The 18,186-nt window shown below is 45.6% G+C and overlaps 2 protein-coding genes across 13 annotated transcripts in view; one reads left to right on the forward strand and one right to left on the reverse strand.

Annotated features, from left to right (window-relative positions):
• Positions 1-106: 106 nt before the first annotated feature.
• Positions 107-6,006, reverse strand: ccdc51 (coiled-coil domain containing 51). Of its 6 annotated transcripts, none has more exons than XM_033037142.1 (4): positions 5,899-6,006; positions 2,948-3,562; positions 1,938-2,102; positions 107-1,240 (listed from the first exon to the last, which is right to left on the reverse strand). In XM_033037142.1, exons 2-4 carry the CDS (start codon positions 3,239-3,241, stop codon positions 467-469), a joined length of 1,233 nt encoding a protein of 410 aa, XP_032893033.1. In that variant the 5' UTR covers positions 3,242-3,562; positions 5,899-6,006; the 3' UTR covers positions 107-466. The 6 variants fall into 6 exon arrangements, with proteins under 6 accessions (XP_032893033.1, XP_032893036.1, XP_032893034.1 ...); XM_033037145.1 differs by having other exon boundaries at positions 2,948-3,284; positions 5,899-5,993; XM_033037143.1 differs by lacking the exon at positions 5,899-6,006 and adding an exon at positions 5,309-5,489 and having other exon boundaries at positions 2,948-3,284.
• Positions 6,007-6,732: 726 nt separating this feature from the next.
• brpf1 (bromodomain and PHD finger containing 1) overlaps positions 6,733-18,186 on the forward strand; it is a 48,544-nt gene continuing 37,090 nt past the window's right edge. For 4 of the 7 annotated variants that reach the window (XM_033037134.1, XM_033037139.1, XM_033037136.1 and 1 more), the window contains exons 1-3: positions 6,734-7,266; positions 7,609-7,647; positions 16,321-17,868. In XM_033037134.1, the coding sequence (XP_032893025.1) occupies positions 7,610-7,647; positions 16,321-17,868 (1,586 nt within the window). In that variant the 5' untranslated portion in view covers positions 6,734-7,266; position 7,609. Of the gene's footprint in view, positions 7,267-7,605; positions 7,648-16,320; positions 17,869-18,186 lie in introns of all 7 variants that reach the window. The other 3 variants (XR_004414680.1, XM_033037135.1, XM_033037137.1) reach the window with 3 other exon arrangements.

The following is an 18,186-nucleotide window of genomic DNA, read 5'->3' on the forward strand; positions in this document are numbered from 1 at the left end:
AAATGAAACAGATAACAATCATGGCTAGAAACAAGCTCTGAGGGTTTAAGAAGGGAAAGAATGAACATGATATATTGCACATCGCCAGAGGTGCAGGTCCTGATGGTTTGGAACTGCACGCAATGCATTCAATTGTCCTTTTATTCACTGATAGTAACATGCTTTACAATCAACACTCAGACTATTAATACCGAATGCTCTACATTAAAACAGCATTATACTTCTGGAGTAACTGACGTGTTAAATTGCTTAGGGATGTCCTGAGAATATGAGACGCTATGTAAATACAAGTTTTAAATTTGTAAGCAAGATAAGTATTACAATATCAGTTCAGCACAAACTCCTTCACATTTGAAACGGAAAAGTGCACTTCAGCTGCCAGGATTAATGGCACCAATTGCTCAAAACTGGCATCCAATCTTGGTAAACATTACAAAACATGAAGCATTTATGGTGCAGCATATTTTTAATTCCCTCTGAAGAGCACATACAATACTGGCAGCGTGATGGCAACTGCAGCAGATGTCAGCACTGTGTTGTACAGAGTGTTTGTTCTGATATGGGATTCCAGTCTCTTCTCTGTCTCTGCTAACCCAACAATCACATCCTCCGTTGCTAGAGTCTGCCAATCTTGCATCATCCCCGAAGACGCCGCTTGCGAAGGCTTGGCCTGTGTGACTAATTTCACTGTCTTGATGTCAGAAGCCACTTGCCCAAGAGATGTCTGTAGACTTTTTAATTTCTGTTCCAGCCCTACTAATGTTGCATTGGTCTGTTTCAGTGAAGTTGCTTGTTCTTTCACAGTAATCAAGAAAGGATCCAGTTTCAAAGTAAATTCAGATGTTCCCATTTTAGTGGTGGCTGCCTTCCCTGCTTGCTGCACTGCACGTTCCTGGAGCACCAGTTCCTTCATTTTGGTTACAAGTACATTGAGCTCCTTATTTTGGATTTGGTGCATGGAGGCCTGCTCTTTAAGGGCTTCCTGCAAGTTAATAGGCCCTTTCTGAGCCTCAAGAAGCAACGCCTTCAGCTCTTGCAGCCGAACTCTGTTGATGTAAGTCGATCCCAGAACTCCGATCACAGCTCCCAACACGGACCCCACCAGAGACCAGTTTTTTGTTCTCTCTGCTCTGGTCCGCTCTTTCTCGTGGCTTTCCCTCACAGCCGCTGAGAAGAGAGCAAAGGTCTCACGCTCAAGCTCCTCGGCAGCTTCGTATGCTGTTCGATGGCGTCTCTCATCCTGATTTCAGGATAGAAAACAAAATTAAACGCAAACTTAAATTTTATTTTCTCCCCCTTTTTGTTTGTTTGGAGATACAGCATGGAATCAGGCCCTTGGGCCACACTGAGAAGTTCCATGTTATCCCACTTTCCCATCTACACAGTGGGGGCAACAGAGGCCAATTAACCTAAAAACACACATGTCTTTGGGACGAAAAAGCAGAGATGGCATCAAGCAGGGACAGTTAGCGAAGCAGACAAGAACAGGCAATTGCAAAGAGAAATGAGAAGTGTGCAAAGCCTTAGGAAATTGTGGATGACACGACAGTCTTGATGATATCCATCTTCTCTGGTGCATTTTGTGGGCTGTTACATTATATTAACTTTCTAACAAAAAGATGTACAGAAAATCTATGCAACCTCAAAAAATCTTATCACCCCACCTCCATAATATTTTTCCTATTCATTCCAATTAATTTCAAGGTTGGAAGGATGAATAACCTGACCCCAACTACACCATCCAATGACCAATGTAATGAAGGACTGCCACATAGATTTATTCCAAGTACATCAGCAAACTATCTGGAGAACAGACCTATTCATAATTTAATTTTAGTAACACACTTTTGCACATTTCAGTTCCGATTATCCGTCACCAAAACACCAGCGTACAATTACCAAGCGTCAAGTAAAATGGCAAACATAGGTTTCCTCACTTGAAGCAGTTTATGTTCCTGAGTAGCCAACTCTAGATAGTGACTGTCCTCCCGAGAGACTCTGTCCAATTTATCCCGAACCTCCTTCAGTTTCAAATGCTGGGCTTCAACGGTTTCCTGGCTTTGTCGAACAACACTACGAGCAACCATGAACGCTTTCTCGGCCTAAGAGGAACAACATGTGTGTCAATTATTCTTAAACATTTCAGATGTCTTGTAGGGTTCCACTTTTTTTTTAAATGGAGTCCAATACATTGAACTAATAAAGACACTACATAAACAGCTGGCACGTATAATAATTTACATTTACATGTGCATTCCAGGTCTTTTTGTATTGTATTGTATTCAATTTATTGTCATTGACTCATATTAGAGACAACAAAATGAATTTTCCTTACAGTCAAGTATCATAAAAAATAAATAAAAAATAAATAAATAAAAACATATTAAAATTTAAAAAAAGCACAAACACAGAAGTCCACGCTACAACATAACCACAACACAACATAACATCTTAGTGATGTTGTCACTAACATCTTAGTGATGTTGAACAAAATTCAACAGGAAGCAACTGGAGGTGACATTAGTTTAGTTTATTATTGTCATGACAAGTTTGGACAAAAAGGACATCCACTACTAAATCAGTATAAACTGACTTTTGTGGGGCTTTCTGCGATGAGGATTCTGTCAGCATCTTTGACTTGCGTCACCAAAGATTTTCCCATCATTAACATAATTAAAAAGATTTAAAATAATTGAGGTGTATCTGAAGTGTAAACATTTCTTTACAGGTGCTCCTTGACTTGCTGACCAGTGTATGGTCTTTTGAAATACATTAATATTTTAACAATTTTTATTTCTACATTCACCATGTAAACTGGAGGTTCGAATGTCTGCACATTTGTTCACTGGAGTAGAACATTCACTGGATCTCGGACTCTTCCTCACCCCCCGCCATCTCGCCACTTCAGCCCACTGCAACCTTGAGTCAGCCAGAAACAGCACATTACCTCATTGACATTCAGCTGTGCCTCTTGAACTTCTTTCAATCCAACAAACTCTTCATAGTTTTCCCACAGGGTGTTTGCTGTGGCTCGAATGTGATCGACAGTCTTTTTGCTTAAATTCTTTCCCAGCTCGACCCATCTCAGATGTACAGCATCTTTGCTTGCATTCAGAGTCTTGCTGACAGTTTTCTGAGAAGCATGGGAACAGTAAAGGTGCACTCGGAGACTACTAGTTCTTGCGACTTGGAAGCAATAAACACGAGAGCACATCATGCCAATTGGCCCCCTCTTTATCATGGTGTCCACTCCAAAAACAATGTTCGATCAGTCAATAAATAACCTGAGAATACATTGACAAAGATGGTTTAGAAAATTCACAACGGCAATTGTAATTGAAAATAAACTTTCAATTTTTCATTCACAGGCTCATGTAGGCAAGCAATTTCATTGCTCGGTCAAGCAAGACCATCTCTAATTGCCATCAAATATAACTGTCAGTTGGATGGTTTATGAGGATTAAGAGTCAGCAACACTGCTGTGGGGTCAAATGGAACTTCAGAGGTTGGAATCTTGAGCAAAACACAAAGTGCAGGCAGAACTCATCGGGTCAGGCAACATCTGTGAAGGAAATTGAAAAACAACGTTTTAGGTCAGGATCCTTCTTGAGACTGAGAAAGCAGGCAAGGAGAGATGGGGTCGAAACAAAGCCTGGAAAGTGACAGGTGGATGCAAGTGGGGGGAGGTTTGATTGGCAGATGGGCAGAGTAAGTCACAAAACCCAGAGGTGAAAAGGAGATAAAGAGCATCAGAAAAGGAGAGAAGAGGAATGAAAGGTAAAGCCGGAGAGAGTTATGTAGGCTGTGTGGCTGCAGTCACAGAGGCCTGACCAAGGAAATGAAACACATTTCCTTCCCTAAAAGGACATTAGACAGTCATCATGTTTAGTTTAGAGATACAGCATGGAAACAGGCCCTTCGGCCCACCAAATCCATACCGACCATCCATCACCCATTTACGTTAGTTCTATATTATCCCATTGTCTCATCCACTGCCTATATACCGGGGTAAATTACAGACAGCAATTCACTTACAACCCCACACCTCTTCAGTATGTGGGAAGAAACCGGAGCTAGGTAATCCACGTGATCACAGGGAGAACGTGCAAACTTCACACAGACAGTACTCGAGTTCAGGATAGAACCTGGGTCTCTGGCGTTCTGAGGCAGCAGTTCTACCGCTGCGCCACTGTGCTGCATAACTGATAACAGCCATTTTCAGATTTAATTAACTGGAGTTTAAAATCCTGTTGCTCGGGTAATATCTGAATGAGCCTCAAAATCTTAGTCCAAACTTCTGGATCAATAGTAGTAAACATTAGCAATGCCACATCGCATTAGCAAAAGAAGTTCTATAACACAAGTACTGCACCTTATCTTTTCAATTAGACGCAATAACACATCACGAATGTCATTGTTCTGTTTGGGGCATATGACAATAAAACACTCGTGGTAGTACCTCATTCAACAATTGCATATGCTGTATTTCTAATAAATACAGCTATGACATTGACTGTATTGATTATAATCTTCACACCATTGACAGCTGTCATCTAAATTATGTGCTGGTACTCACCCATAACAATTTCACTCTTCCATTATCACCCCCCCCCCCCCCCCCCCCCCCATACCCAATGACTCCATCCTAATACACCGTGGAAGCAATTACTTCAACCCACACCCTCCATACATCTAGCTCTCAGTTTGAATGATATTTTTTCCTCTCCCTCCACTACAAGGAGAATTATTCACTGGATAGAGTGGACATTTCCACTGGTGAGAGAATCTAGGACCAGGGGTCATAGCCTCAGAATAAAACAACATACCTTTGGAAAGAAGATGAGGAGGAATTTCTCTCGTCAGAGGGTGATGAATCTGTGGAATTCATTGCCACAGAAGGCTGTGGAGGCCAAGTCAGTAGACATTTTTAAGGCAAAGATAGATACGATTCTTGATTAGTAAGGGTGTTATGGGGGTGAAATGAGAAGATGGGGTTGAGAAGGAAAGGTATATTGGCCATGATTGAATGACGGAGTAGACTCATAGAAAATAGGTGCAGGAGTAGGCCATTCGGCCCCTCGAACCAGCACCGCCATTCAATCTGATCATCCAAAATCAGAAGGGTTTCGGCCCGAAACGTTGCCTATTTCCTTCGCTCCATAGATGCAGCTGCACCCGCTGAGTTTCTCCAGCATTTTTGTGTACATCCAAAATCAGTACCCCGTTCCTGCTTTCCCCCCCAAATCCCTTGAACATCTCTCATGAAAAGTCGATGGTGTGATTTATGAACGTATACTACTAGGCTTACTGTTATTGAAGGAGCGGCAGCTTCTTCTCAGCTTGAATCCAGCGGGCAGATTGTTGCAGGGGCCCATCACACGGCACCTTGCACTTTGTTCCCATTTGCCGCTGGCTGACCTTAGATGGAGTAACTCAGCATCTCAGGAGAACATTGATAGGTGACCCTTGCTGATCCGCCCCTCGCCCTCTAGCCCCTCACCTTGGTGTTGGTGGTGACAGGACGGCCCCCAGTCAGCAACCAACCAACCGCCTGAAACGTCGTCGCCGCCACCGCCGCCACAGATTGATTGATATCTATATATCCCCCTCTCTCTGTGTTAGTGGCAGCGTTATAAAGCCGGGCTCCCTCTCCCTCCCTCCTGCCGCCCGTGTGTGTCACTCTGCCACAGCTCCTCCATTCCCCAGACACCGATTCGCCCAATTCAACCCCTCCCCCCCCCCCAACACACCGAGACACCCCACTCTCCCTCAACACGCCTCAACATTTCCACCCCCTCCATTTCCACTCGGGCTCCGGGATTCCCTCCCGTCCATTTGAAGGAAGGAAGGAAGGAATAGTCTCGAATGTGCCGGCGTGGGATCGGCGGCTTCCTTTACCCAGCGCCGCCTCGCCCCCGTTTCCCTGCCGGCAGATTCGCGCCTTTCATTCATTCCGCGGATTCGGGAAGTGGCGAGATATCGGCATCGGCGGGCGGCGGGGAGCGGACGCGGCGGGGAGCCGGTTATTTTGTGGGCCGGGTTGGCGGGGGTGAGTTTGGTCCACGGGGAGTAGTTGGCGGCGGAGTGCGGGCCGTGGCGAATGTGCGGGGCGCTGGACGCGGGGGCAGCGGCTGCTGGAGGAGGCGCCTTTGTTCCATCTGGAGGCTCCGCTCACAGTGAGGAGAAACCTAGAGCCCACAGCAAAGATCTTTGGCCCAGAGTGTGGAGAAGCCCAGTGGCCAGAGTGTGGAGAAGCCCAGTGGCCAGAGGAGCCCAGAGTGTGGAGAAGCCCAGAGTGTGGAGAACCCCAAAGGCCAGAGGAGCCCAGAGTGTGGAGAACCCCAGAACCCAGAGTGTGGAGGAGCCCAGAGGCCAGAGTGTGGAGAAGCCCAGAGTGTGGAGGAGCCCAGAGTGTGGAGAAGCCTAGAGCCCAGAGTGTGGAGGAGCCCAGCGTGAGGGGCCGGGAGGGACACAGGCTTTGAGTGTGAGGGGGAGAAGTCCACAGTGTGGGGACGCAGGCTGAGTGAGGGGAGCAGGTCTACACTGTGTGTGTGTGTGTGTGGAGGGGGAGAAGCCCAAAGCCCACAGTGTGAGGGGCGCAGACTGTGTGTGAGTGGAGGGGGAGAAGACCAGAGTGAGAGGCCGGGAGAGACGCAGGCTGTGTGTGTGTGTGTGAAGGGAGCAGGTCTACACTGTGTGTGTGTGTGTGAAGGGAGCAGGTCTACACTGTGTGTGTGTGAAGGGAGCAGGTCTACACTGTGTGTGTGTGTGTGTGTGGAGGCGGAAGAAGACCTTTGCCAACAGCGAGGGGCCGGGAGAAGCGCAGGCTGTGTGAGTGAGGAGGGGAGGAGAAGCCTTTAGCCCACAGTCAGGGGCAGCTCTGCACTGTGAGGGGCAGGGAGAGGCCCAGGTTGAATGTGGAAGGGGAATAAGCCCTTTGCCAGCGGAGAAGGGCAGGGAGAGGCGCAGGCTGTGTGTGGAGGACAGGTCTACATTGTGTGTGGGGGGCGGGGAAGCCCTCTTCCTAAACCCCCGCTGTAGAGCAGCAGCTGAGAGGCATTTTTGGGGGGTTACCCCTTGGAGAAATGCTGTTATGGAGTTCTCAGCCTGCTCTCCTCTCCTCCACTAACTGACTGACTGTGATGGGCCTGATCTGCAGTAGAACCCCGCAGCCGCCCTCAACTAACCACACACACACACACCATCACCCATCTGCACTGACACCACCACAGGAGCACAACAGAAATGATCCACACGCCTAACTTGGTAATATCCTTATGTATTTTATTTTTTAAGCTATGTTTGGGTATGTCTACTATAGTTATAAATGTTTAATATAAAACTTTCTGAGGCACATGTCATAATTAAATTTAAACAAGGCAACAAATTAGTTTGATGGGTTTTACTGTAGAACTGATGTTTGACACTGGTTTACTAAGTGTTAAAGATAATGGTCTCTAAGACAATTGCAGTTGTGGTTAATAGGGAGATAATTGCAGAAATATTTTGCTAAATGGCCTAAATGGTTGCTGTTGTTTTGTCAAGCATCTAATTTGGAGTGTTTTTGCTTTTCTTCCCCCCCCCTCTCTATTTTGTTCATGAAAGCAGAATGATATTTGAAGTGTCATTGGAAAGGCTGACTCGATGGTATGTTTGAAAGATGGAATTAAATGATCTTTTTTTTATCGTTCTAAGTATGTAAATTGAGTTGTGATATTCTTGTATGTTGTCAGTACGGCATAAAATATGAAATATCTGTCTGGTTCTGCTGATCTATGGTCATGAAGATGTCTGCTGTAACTGTGCTACATAGCTTTAGAGGAGCTGACCACATGAGTGCTCTGTGCACAGCATTGGAATTGATATACTCACAATTTGCACGAGTTCTCACAATCTGCATGTGAGGGCTTACATTTGTAGCGCCTATGTGATCACGTGGTTTCTATAATACTGGATAGTATATGTCTTGAACAAGTTTGTTCTGGAAATGCATACATCTTTTTCAAAGTTGCTTATTGATCAATAGCAGTTCTGCGGTGTTGCTTTGTGATCTGTTTATGATCCCAGCTACAGTCAATCTGTCTTGGCCACTACTCGTATTCTTGAAAATTGCATTTTTGATATAATTGGAAACTAAATGTACAAAATTTCTAATAGCTGATCAACTCCTCTCCTCGAGGGGATGTCAGTGGAGCTAACTGGAAATTAATAGATGCCTTGTTAGGTTTTTGTATGCTGATTTAAAATTATTCTGTCATAATGTATGTTGGGTAATGTACAATATCTGTAATCTAATAATCATAAATGACATTAGGGAATATAGTTTACTTTTTCAATCATTAATCATTCATCCACAGGGCCTTTTTTTGCATTCTCGTTTACAAAGCAAGAGCTTTAGCTGCCTTCTACCATTATTCTTAGGTCTGTCATTGAAAATAGCCAACATTACTCATGTAATTTTTCTATAATTATGTCTTTCATCTTTTGTATGCAATTCATTGATCCTTGCAATGAAATGAAAAGCCATACTTTCAAAAGGAGGTCCATTTATTTTTGGGCTTTATGTACTTCAATACCCATTGGGCTGTTCCAGTGTATTCCTTTGCAATTCTGGCTTTATGTAACATTTTAAAATTGAACTCAGCCAAAACTCTGGTAAACTGCCTGGGTCCAGCTGAAGATAGACGCAAAATGCAGGAGTAACTCAGCGGGACAGGTAGCATCTCTGGAGAGAAGGAATGGGGAATGTTTCAGGGTCTCGAGCCAAAACGTCACCGATTCCTTTCGAGTCTGAAGATGGGTCATGACCCGAAACGTCACCATTCCTTTCCTCCAGAGATGCTGCCTGACCAGCTGAGTTACTCCAGCATTTTGTGTCTTATCTTCAGTGTGAATCAGTTCCTTCCTACATGCTAGGTCCAGCTAAAGATCTCTCTGATGTACAATAAATTCAGGTCAGGCAATAGTATGTTTTTTTTTTAAGTCTCATTGTTTTATGCCCTCTACTACCAACCCACTGACTCCCATGGCTTTCTGGACTACACTTCTACCCACCCTGCTTCCTGTAAGGACTCTATCCCCAACTCCCAATTCCTCCATCTGCGCCGCATCGCACCCAGGATGATGTGTTCCAAACCAGGGCATCGGCGGTCATCATTCTTTAGGGGGTTCCTCTCTTCGACTATAGTCTCCTCTCTATCTCCTCACCATGGTCTCCTCTCTATCCTGTAGCTCTGCTCTCACTCCCCATCCCCTACTCGTAACAAAGACAGAGTCCCCCTTGTCCTCACCATCCACCTTACCAGCTGTCACATACAACAGATAATCCTCAGACATTTTTGCCACCTCCAACGAGATTCTACCACTGGCCACATCTTCCCATCTCCTCCCCTTTCGGCTTTCCGCAGAGACCGCTCCCTCCGTATCTCCCTGGTCAATTCATCCCATCCCACCCTGGTACTTTCCCTTGCGACCGCAGGAAATGCTACACTTGTCGTTTTACCTCCCCCCTCGACTCCATCCAAGGACCCAAGAAGTCTTTCCTGGTGAGGCAGAGGTTCACCTGCACCTCCTCCAACCTCATCTATTGCATCCGCTGTTCCTGGTGTCAACTGCTCTACATTGGCAATCGCTTCACCCAACACGTCCGCTCAGTTCGCATTAACCAACCTGATCTCCTGGAGGCTCAGCACTTCAACTCCCCCTCCTTCCGAATCCGACCGTTCTGTCCTGGGCCTCCTCCATGGCCAGTGTGTCCCACCGCAAATTGGAGGAGCAGCACCTAATATTTTGCTTGGGTAGTTTACACCCCAGCGGTATGAACATTGACTTCTCCAATTTCAGGTAGTCCTTGCTACTACTCCAGCTCAGCTCTGCCTATCCCTCCCAGGCCCGCAGGCGGCGCGGAAAAGAAGCACCAACTCCAGCTGAACCCCACCCGTCCCGCCGGTGGGAGCTGGGGCCGGCTCCTCCCCTCCTCGCTGGCTGTAGGCCTGGGCCGACACTCCTGTCCGCGGACCTCTGGATAGAAGACCCTCCTTCGACTTTTAGACTTTTGCGCCGTGATGGGGATGGATGTGAGCTGGGATTTCCACGGGGGCAAAGAACAAATGACCTAAAGTTTGCGTTGAGTGAACTGTGTTCTTAACATCCTTGCCATCCACCGGTGTTTTGTGAGAGCGGTTGGATCCCAGCTTCAGCCCAGCCAACGTCGGTCACATTATCCGGACAGGCAGCGGGGGATCAGGAGCTGATGTGAGGCATCTGTGATGCTCTGGAATACTAGTCAGCCGCCGCTGAGCAGCTGGGTCGAGGAGGCAGCGCTCGACCCGTGGAGTAGAGGTGTCAGTTCTTCCAGCGGCGAGGGGAGAGGCACCAGCTACCGCGAGCTGCTCACCTGTCGGGCGCCGACTCCTCGATCCCGGGATCCAACCACTCACAAAACGCCGGTGAGCGACGAGGACGGTAAGAACACTCAGTTCACTCAACGCAAACTTTAGGTTATTTGTTCCTTGCGCCCGTGAAAATCTCTAGCATGGTCGAGACCAGGGGGTTCTGAAGTTGCATTCTCTCGATTGAGGATATTTTCTCGACTCTCCTAGAAGCAACAAGCCATGGCTTTACCAGTGGTTGTCTGCCTAACTGAAACCTCTCATCCCCACCTCTCACTGTCTCTCCCCATCTCCCACTCGCATCTGTCCCCTCTCTCGCTGTTACAACCTACTCTCCCCCGCTACCAGGCACCCTGTTCGCTTTTTTAAAATTCTCGAATGACCTTTGACAAATCCCATGATTCCTTGCATTTTTCGGAATACCGAACTGGCTTATTCCTTTGCTCCATTGATGTTGCCTCACCCGCTGAGTTTCTCCAGCATTTTTGTCTACCCTCATTCCTTCCTCTCTTTGTTACCCTCTCAAGCCCTATACCTCCGAGAACTCCATTCTACACTCTTGTCCATCCCAGAATTTCAGTGCTCCAACGATCTGTGACATTGGCTGGCTCTTGCTTAAGCTCTGGGATTCACTTTCGAAATTCTCTAATTCTTTGTACTTTCCTCACAACCTAGCTTTATGGTCAAGATTTTAGTTACCTACCCCAAAATATCTTTGTATTGCTCTTTATTGAAACTTTCTGCTTGGGTGTCTTGGGACAAATGACTTTGTTAAAGTTATTTCATAAATGCTGGTTGTTATTTTGGAGGTGTACTCTTCCCAGAATCCCAGTAATAGCTTATGTTTAAATCTTTTTTTCATGAATGACGCACAGTGGGACAGCGGTAGAGTTGCTGTCCTATAGCGCCCGAGTCCCAGACTCGACCCTGACCACGGGTGCTGTCTGCACGGAGTTTGTACGTTCTCCCTGTGACCATATGGGTTTTCTCTGAGTGTTCTTGTTTCCTCCCATATTCCAAAGACGTGCAGGTTTGTAAGTTAGTTGGTTTGTGTAAATTGTCCCTAGTGTGTAGAATAGAACTAGTGTGTGGATGATCACTGGTCGGTGCAGACAGTGGCCCGAAGGACCCGTTTCCGCACTATATCTCAAAGCTAAATTCCATTATTCTTTGTCTTACTTTTCTTTTACTTCACTTTCTTTTTAATGTTCAACTATGTTTCTACAATGTGTTTGAATTTATTTTCTCTACAGACTGGTGAATAGTTACTAGTGAGAAATATGAATATTCATCACTTAGTTTCTATAAAGGGAAGGATATGTTACATAAAACATTCATAGAGTGATACAGTGTGAAAACAGGCCCTTCAGCCCAACTTGCCAACATACCGGCCAACTTGTCCCAGCTACACTAGTGCCATCTGCCTCCCCTTCAAACCTGTCCTATCCATGTACCTGTCCAACTGCTTCTCAAACGTTGGGATAGTCCCAGCCACAACTACCTCCTCTGGCAGCTTGTTCCATACACCCACCACCCTCTGTATGAAAAAGTTACCTCTCGGATTCCTACTAAATCTCTTCCCCTGCACCTTAAACCTATGTCCTCTAGTCCTCGACTCCCCTACTCTGTGCATCTACCCGATCTATTCCTCTCATGATTTTGTACACCTCTATAATATCACCCCTCATCCTCCTGCGCTCCAAGGAATAGACCTAGCTTACTCAACCTCTCCCTGCAGCTCACACCCTCTAGTCCTGGCAAAATCCTTGTAAATGTGGCAACATCTTCGTAAATCTCATTCTTGTAATAACTGGTCTCGTTTCAGGAGAGTAATGTTCTCTGAGATGGATTGGTGTCATACAGTACTAAATGAAATGCATCTTATTAAGGCTTAGTTATTGGTAGACAAAAATGTTGGAGAAACTCAGCGGGTGGGGCAGCATCTATGGAGCGAAGGAAATAGGTTTCGGGTCGAGACCCTTCTTCAGACTGATGTGAGGGTGGGGGGACGGGAAGAATAAAGGAAGAGGCAGAGGCTGGGCAGAGGGAGAGCTGAGAAGGGGAGGAGAAAGTAGGGACTACCTGAAATTAGAGAAGTCAATGTTCATACCGCTGGGGTGCAAACCGCCCAAGCGAAATATGAGGTGCTGCTCCTCCAATTTATGATGGTCCTCACTGTGGCCAAGGAGGAGGCCCAGGACAGAAAGGTCGGATTCGGAATGGGAGGGGGAGTTGAAGTGCTGAGCCACCGGGAGGTTAATGCGAACCGAGCGGAGGTGGTGGGCGAAACGATCGCCAAACCTACGCTTGGTCTCACCGATGTAGAGCAACTGACATCTAGAGCAGCGGATGCAATTGATGAGGTTGGAGGAGGTGCAGGTGAACCTCTGCCGCACCTGGAAAGACTGCTTGGTACCTTGAATGGAGTCAAGGGGGGAGGAAGGGCGACAAGTGTAGCATTTCCTGCGGTTGCAAGGGAAAGTGCCAGGAGAGGGGGTGGTTTGGGTGGGAAGGGACAAATTGACATTTGTAACTGACAGCCAGGACGAACTGAATGCTAGATCATTCAGGAAGTCTAATCGTGTTGCTGTCACAAGGAGCTCAATAATCTCTGGCTCTTTTAGATACAGTGAAGTGTTCCTAAACATTGACACGAAAGAGCATTTCTTGCTCAAACACAGCAACATATCACAAGCACATGACACCAGCTTAGTCAGACAGTAATGTGTTTTTGCCACAAGGAGCTAATTCAATCCCAGCTCGTTTGGGAGGTCCTGCTGTACAGCAATAATGAATTGCAATAAGTAGTTTGTGGCAAAGATAGACACAAAGTGCTGAAGTAACTCAATGGGTCAAACATCCTCTGAAGAAGGGTCCTGACCTGAAACGTCACCCATCCTTTTTCTCCAAAGATGCTGCCTAACCCGCCGAGTTACAACAGCACTTTGTGTCTACCTTTGGTAAAACCACCATCTGCAGTTATTGAATTCTACAGTATTTATTTGTGCCGCCAAAATTATTGGTTACAGGATATGATGATGTGGTCAGCCATCATCACTAGCAAACTGTTAATTGCTGAAAGCATTTAGAGTACTATAGTTTGTTAATCTGCTCAGGATGAGCAGGTATTAAGGATATATGAAGGAACTGCAGATGCTGGTTTAAACCAAAGATAGACACAAAATGCTGGAGTAACTCAACGGGACAGGCAGTATCTCTGGAGAGATGCCTCCTCTCACTCCCATTGCTTCTCTCCAGAGATGCTGCCTATCCCACTGAGTTACTCCAGCATTTTGTATCTCTCTTGGGTATTAAGGATGCACTGTGCCCTCCATAATGTTTGGGACAAAGACCCATTTATTTATTTCCCTCTGTACTCCACAATTTGAGATTTGTAATAGAAAGAAAAATCACATGTGGTTAAAGTGCACATTGTCAAATTTTAATAAAGGCCAGTTTTGTACGTTTTGGTTTCACCATGTAGAAATTACAGCAGTGTTTATACATAGTCCTCCCCATTTCAGGGCACCATAATGTTTGGGACACAGCAATGTCATGTAAATGAAAGTAGTCCTGTTTAGTATTTTGTTGCATATCCTTTGTATGCAATAACTGCTTGAAGTGATTCATGGACATCACCAGTTGCTGGGTGTCTTCTCTGGTGATGCTCTGCCAGGCCTGTATTGCAGCCATCTTTACTTATGCTTGTTTTGGGGGAAAGTCCCCTTCAGTTTTCTCTTCAGCATATAAAAGGCATGCTCAATTGGGTTCAGATTGGTCGATTGACTTGGCCACTCAAGAATTGACCATTTTTTAGCTTGGAAAACTCCTTTGGTGCTTTAGCACTATGTTTGGGATCATTGTCTTGCTGTAGAATGAACCGCTGACCAATGAGTTTTGAGGCTTGTGTTTGAACTTGAGCGGATAGGATGTGTCTATACACTACAGAATTCATTATGCTACTACCATCAGCAGTTGTATCATCATTGAAGATAAGTGAGCCAGTACCTTCAGCAGCCATACATACCCAGGCCATAACACCCCCACCACCGTGTTTCACAGATGAAGTGGTATGATTTGGATCTTGGGCAGTTCCTTCATTCCTCCATACTTTCCTCTTGCCATCACTCTGATATCAGTTAATCTTCGTCTCATTTGTCCACAAGACCTTTTTCCAGAACTGTGGTTGCTCTATTAAGTACTTCTTGGCTAACCAGTGGTTTGCATCTTGCAGCGTAGCTTCTGTATTTCTGTTCATGAAGTCTTAAGCAGACAGTATATTGACAAATCCACACCTGACTCCTGAAGAGTGTTTCTTATCTGTCAGACAGACGTTTGGGGATTTTTCTTTATTATAGAGAGAATTCTTCTGTCATCAGCTGTGGAGGTCTTCCTTGGCCTGCCAGTCCCTTTGCGATTAGTAAGCCCACCAGTGCTCTCTTTTTTCTTAATGATGTTCCAAACAGTTAATTTTGGTACGCCTAAGGTTTCACTGATGTCTCTAACAGTTTTATTCTTGTTTCTCACTCATAATGGCTTCTTTGACTTTCATTGGCACAACTTTGGTCCTCATGTTGACAAACAGGAACAAAGGTTTCCAAAGGTGATGGAAGGACTGGAGGAAAGACTAGGTGCTGAGAGCTCTCTTATACCTGCATTAAGGAGGCAATTAAACACACCTGAGCAATTACAAACACCTGTGAAGCCACGTGTCCCAAACATTATGGTGCCCTGAAATGGGGGGGGACTATGTATAAACACAGCTGTAATTTCTACATGGTGAAACCAAAATGTATAAAAATACCCTTTAATAAAATCTGACAATGTGCAGTATAACCACATGTGATTTTTTTCAATTACAAATCTCAAATTGTGGAGTACAGAGGCAAATAAATAAATGATGGGTCTTTGTCCCAAGCATTATGGAGGGCTCTGTATGTCTCCACGATATTTGCAGATGGCACTCATGGCATGTGGGTGGTGGGTGCTGTCAGAGGTGAGACAGAGCCATACTGTTGGTTGCTTTGGTGCTTTGCTTTGTGACTCATCAAGTTGGCATTTGAACAGAATTGATCTATGAATAGAGTGCAGCTGCTGTTCGGCTGCTTTCCCAGTCTGACACTGTGATCATGCAGCACGCCCTCAGTTTATAATTTCCCACCAACCCAGCTCAGGAAGACCAAACTTGATTGCTTGATGCAAATCCGTGCTTCACTGACTATTCCTGAGAATGTTTTTTTTATAATATTATTATGCTTAGGAATAATGATAAATTCATCAGCCACTCACTCACCCCCGAACATTATTAAGAAGTTAGGAGACAAGTTCAATTCAAGGCATATTGCTGAAGTAGAAAAACGTGTCACAAATTTCTATACAAAAATAAAGACGCGTCTGTTTTAGAAAATGTAGCCACAAATATTATAAAAAGTAGCTGATTGTTCAATTTGGGCCATGTTTCATTGCATGTTTTAGAATTCTCAACTGAATTTTTAAAGCTGACAAATGATTGATTGAAAATTAATTCTTATTGAGACAAAAATCTCACTCCTGACTTCAATAATGTTGAAGTCATACAACAAGCAGAAATGAATTAAAAAACGGTAAGTGCTGGAAAAGCTCAGCGGGCTATGCCATTTCTGTGGAAAGGCAAACAGAGTTAATGCCTTGGGTCTAAATGTCTTTGGCTTGAAATGGTAATTCTTTCTCTCTCCAGAGACACTCCATTGGTGTTAATTGATGCAGGCTGAGAACAATGTATGTCAAAGTGGGCCAGAAATTATGCTCCAGGATTTTCCACATCAAGTCAGAATCTTCTCCCCGGTGGCATAATCTGTGCGACAATGTTAAAATTGCCTGTTAAGTGAAACTCTCCTGTCAACAAATGTTAACGTAGCTGTAGTTCATGGGTCTTTGTTTCTCTTTTCAGGAATAGCAGGATGGGTCTGGACTTTGATGTGAAAACATTTTGTCACAACCTGCGAGCTACCAAGCCTCCATACGAGTGCCCCGTGGAGAGCTGTCGGAAAATCTACAAAAGTTACAGTGGCATTGAGTACCACTTGTACCATTACGATCATGACAACCCCGCTCAGCAGACCCCAGTGCGCAAACCCAAGAAGAAGGGTCGGAACTCACGGACAGGCACGCAGCAGTCTCCAAACCCGTCGGAGATCTCTCAGTCACCGAGCCGGGAGATGCTGACATATGCTCAGGCACAGCGCTTGGTAGAAGTGGACATTGAAGGACGCCTGCACAGGATTAGCATTTTTGATAATCTGGAGGTCCTATCTGAAGATGACACCACAGCGGAGGATATTGTTGAATGCAACAGTAACAAGGAGAACGCAGAGACATTGACTGTAACCCCAAAAGCCAACAAGCATAAAAACAAAGACAAGCGCAAAGACTCTTGCCATAACACCCCCGCTTCTGCCACCAAGCTGCCTGAGGTGATCTACCGTGAGATTGACCACAGTGCGTCAGACGCCCCTCCTCGACCATTGTCATATTATCGCTACATTGAAAAGTCGGTGGAGGAACTGGATGAGGAAGTTGAATATGACATGGATGAGGAGGATTATGTGTGGCTCGACATAATGAATGAGAAAAGGAAAATTGAAGGTGTGAACTTTATCCCGCAGGAGGTGTTTGAGTATCTCATGGATCGGCTGGAGAAGGAATCCTACTTTGAAAGTCACAACAAGGGAGACCCAAATACATTGATTGATGAAGATGCTGTTTGTTGTATTTGTAATGATGGTGAATGCCAGAACAGCAATGTCATTCTTTTCTGCGACATGTGTAACTTGGCTGTTCACCAAGAGTGCTATGGGGTTCCCTACATCCCTGAGGGACAATGGCTCTGCCGTAGGTGTCTGCAGTCACCATCAAGAGCAGTGGACTGTGCCTTATGTCCCAACAAGGGCGGTGCATTTAAGCAGACAGATGATGGGCGCTGGGCACATGTGGTCTGCGCTCTGTGGATCCCAGAAGTCTGCTTTGCAAACACTGTTTTCCTGGAGCCAATTGACAGTATTGAGCACATCCCACCAGCACGCTGGAAGCTGACTTGTTATATCTGTAAACAGCGAGGATCAGGAGCATGCATTCAATGTCATAAAGCCAACTGCTACACAGCATTCCATGTAACCTGTGCACAGCAGGCGGGACTCTACATGAAGATGGAGCCTGTGCGAGAAACGGGCGCAAATGGTACCTCGTTCAGTGTGCGGAAAACGGCATACTGTGACATCCACACGCCGCCTGGATCCATGCGCAAGACCCCTGCTCTTTCCCACAGCGAGGGTGAGGATGAGGATGACGATGAAGGAGAGGATGGGAAAGGACCCAATTCCGAGAAAGTGAAAAAAGCCAAAGCTAAATCGAGGTTAAAAATGAAGAAGGCGCGGAAGATCCTAGCGGAGAAACGGGCTGCAGCACCTGTGGTTTCAGTGCCCTGTATTCCACCTCATAGGTAAGCCTTTTAGAACGTGCACACTTGATTTGTACCTGACAGATGAACTTGTACTCAGTGTTTAAGAAGGAACTGCAGATGCTGGAAAATCGAAGGTAGACAAAAATGCTGGAGAGACTCAGCGGGTGAGGCAGCATCTATGGAGCGAAGGAAATAGGCAATGTTTCGGGTCGAGACCCTTCTTCAGACTGATGTGAGGGTGGAGGGGGGGGGAAGAAGAAAGGAAGAGGCAGAGAGAGACAGTGGGTCTTCAGAGAGAGGAGGAGAACTTCTTCAAAGTAGGCATACCCTGAGGAGATTTCGAGTAGACAAAATGTT

Source organism: Amblyraja radiata, chromosome 18, assembly GCF_010909765.2.
Source record: "Amblyraja radiata isolate CabotCenter1 chromosome 18, sAmbRad1.1.pri, whole genome shotgun sequence".
NCBI lineage: Eukaryota > Metazoa > Chordata > Chondrichthyes > Rajiformes > Rajidae > Amblyraja > Amblyraja radiata.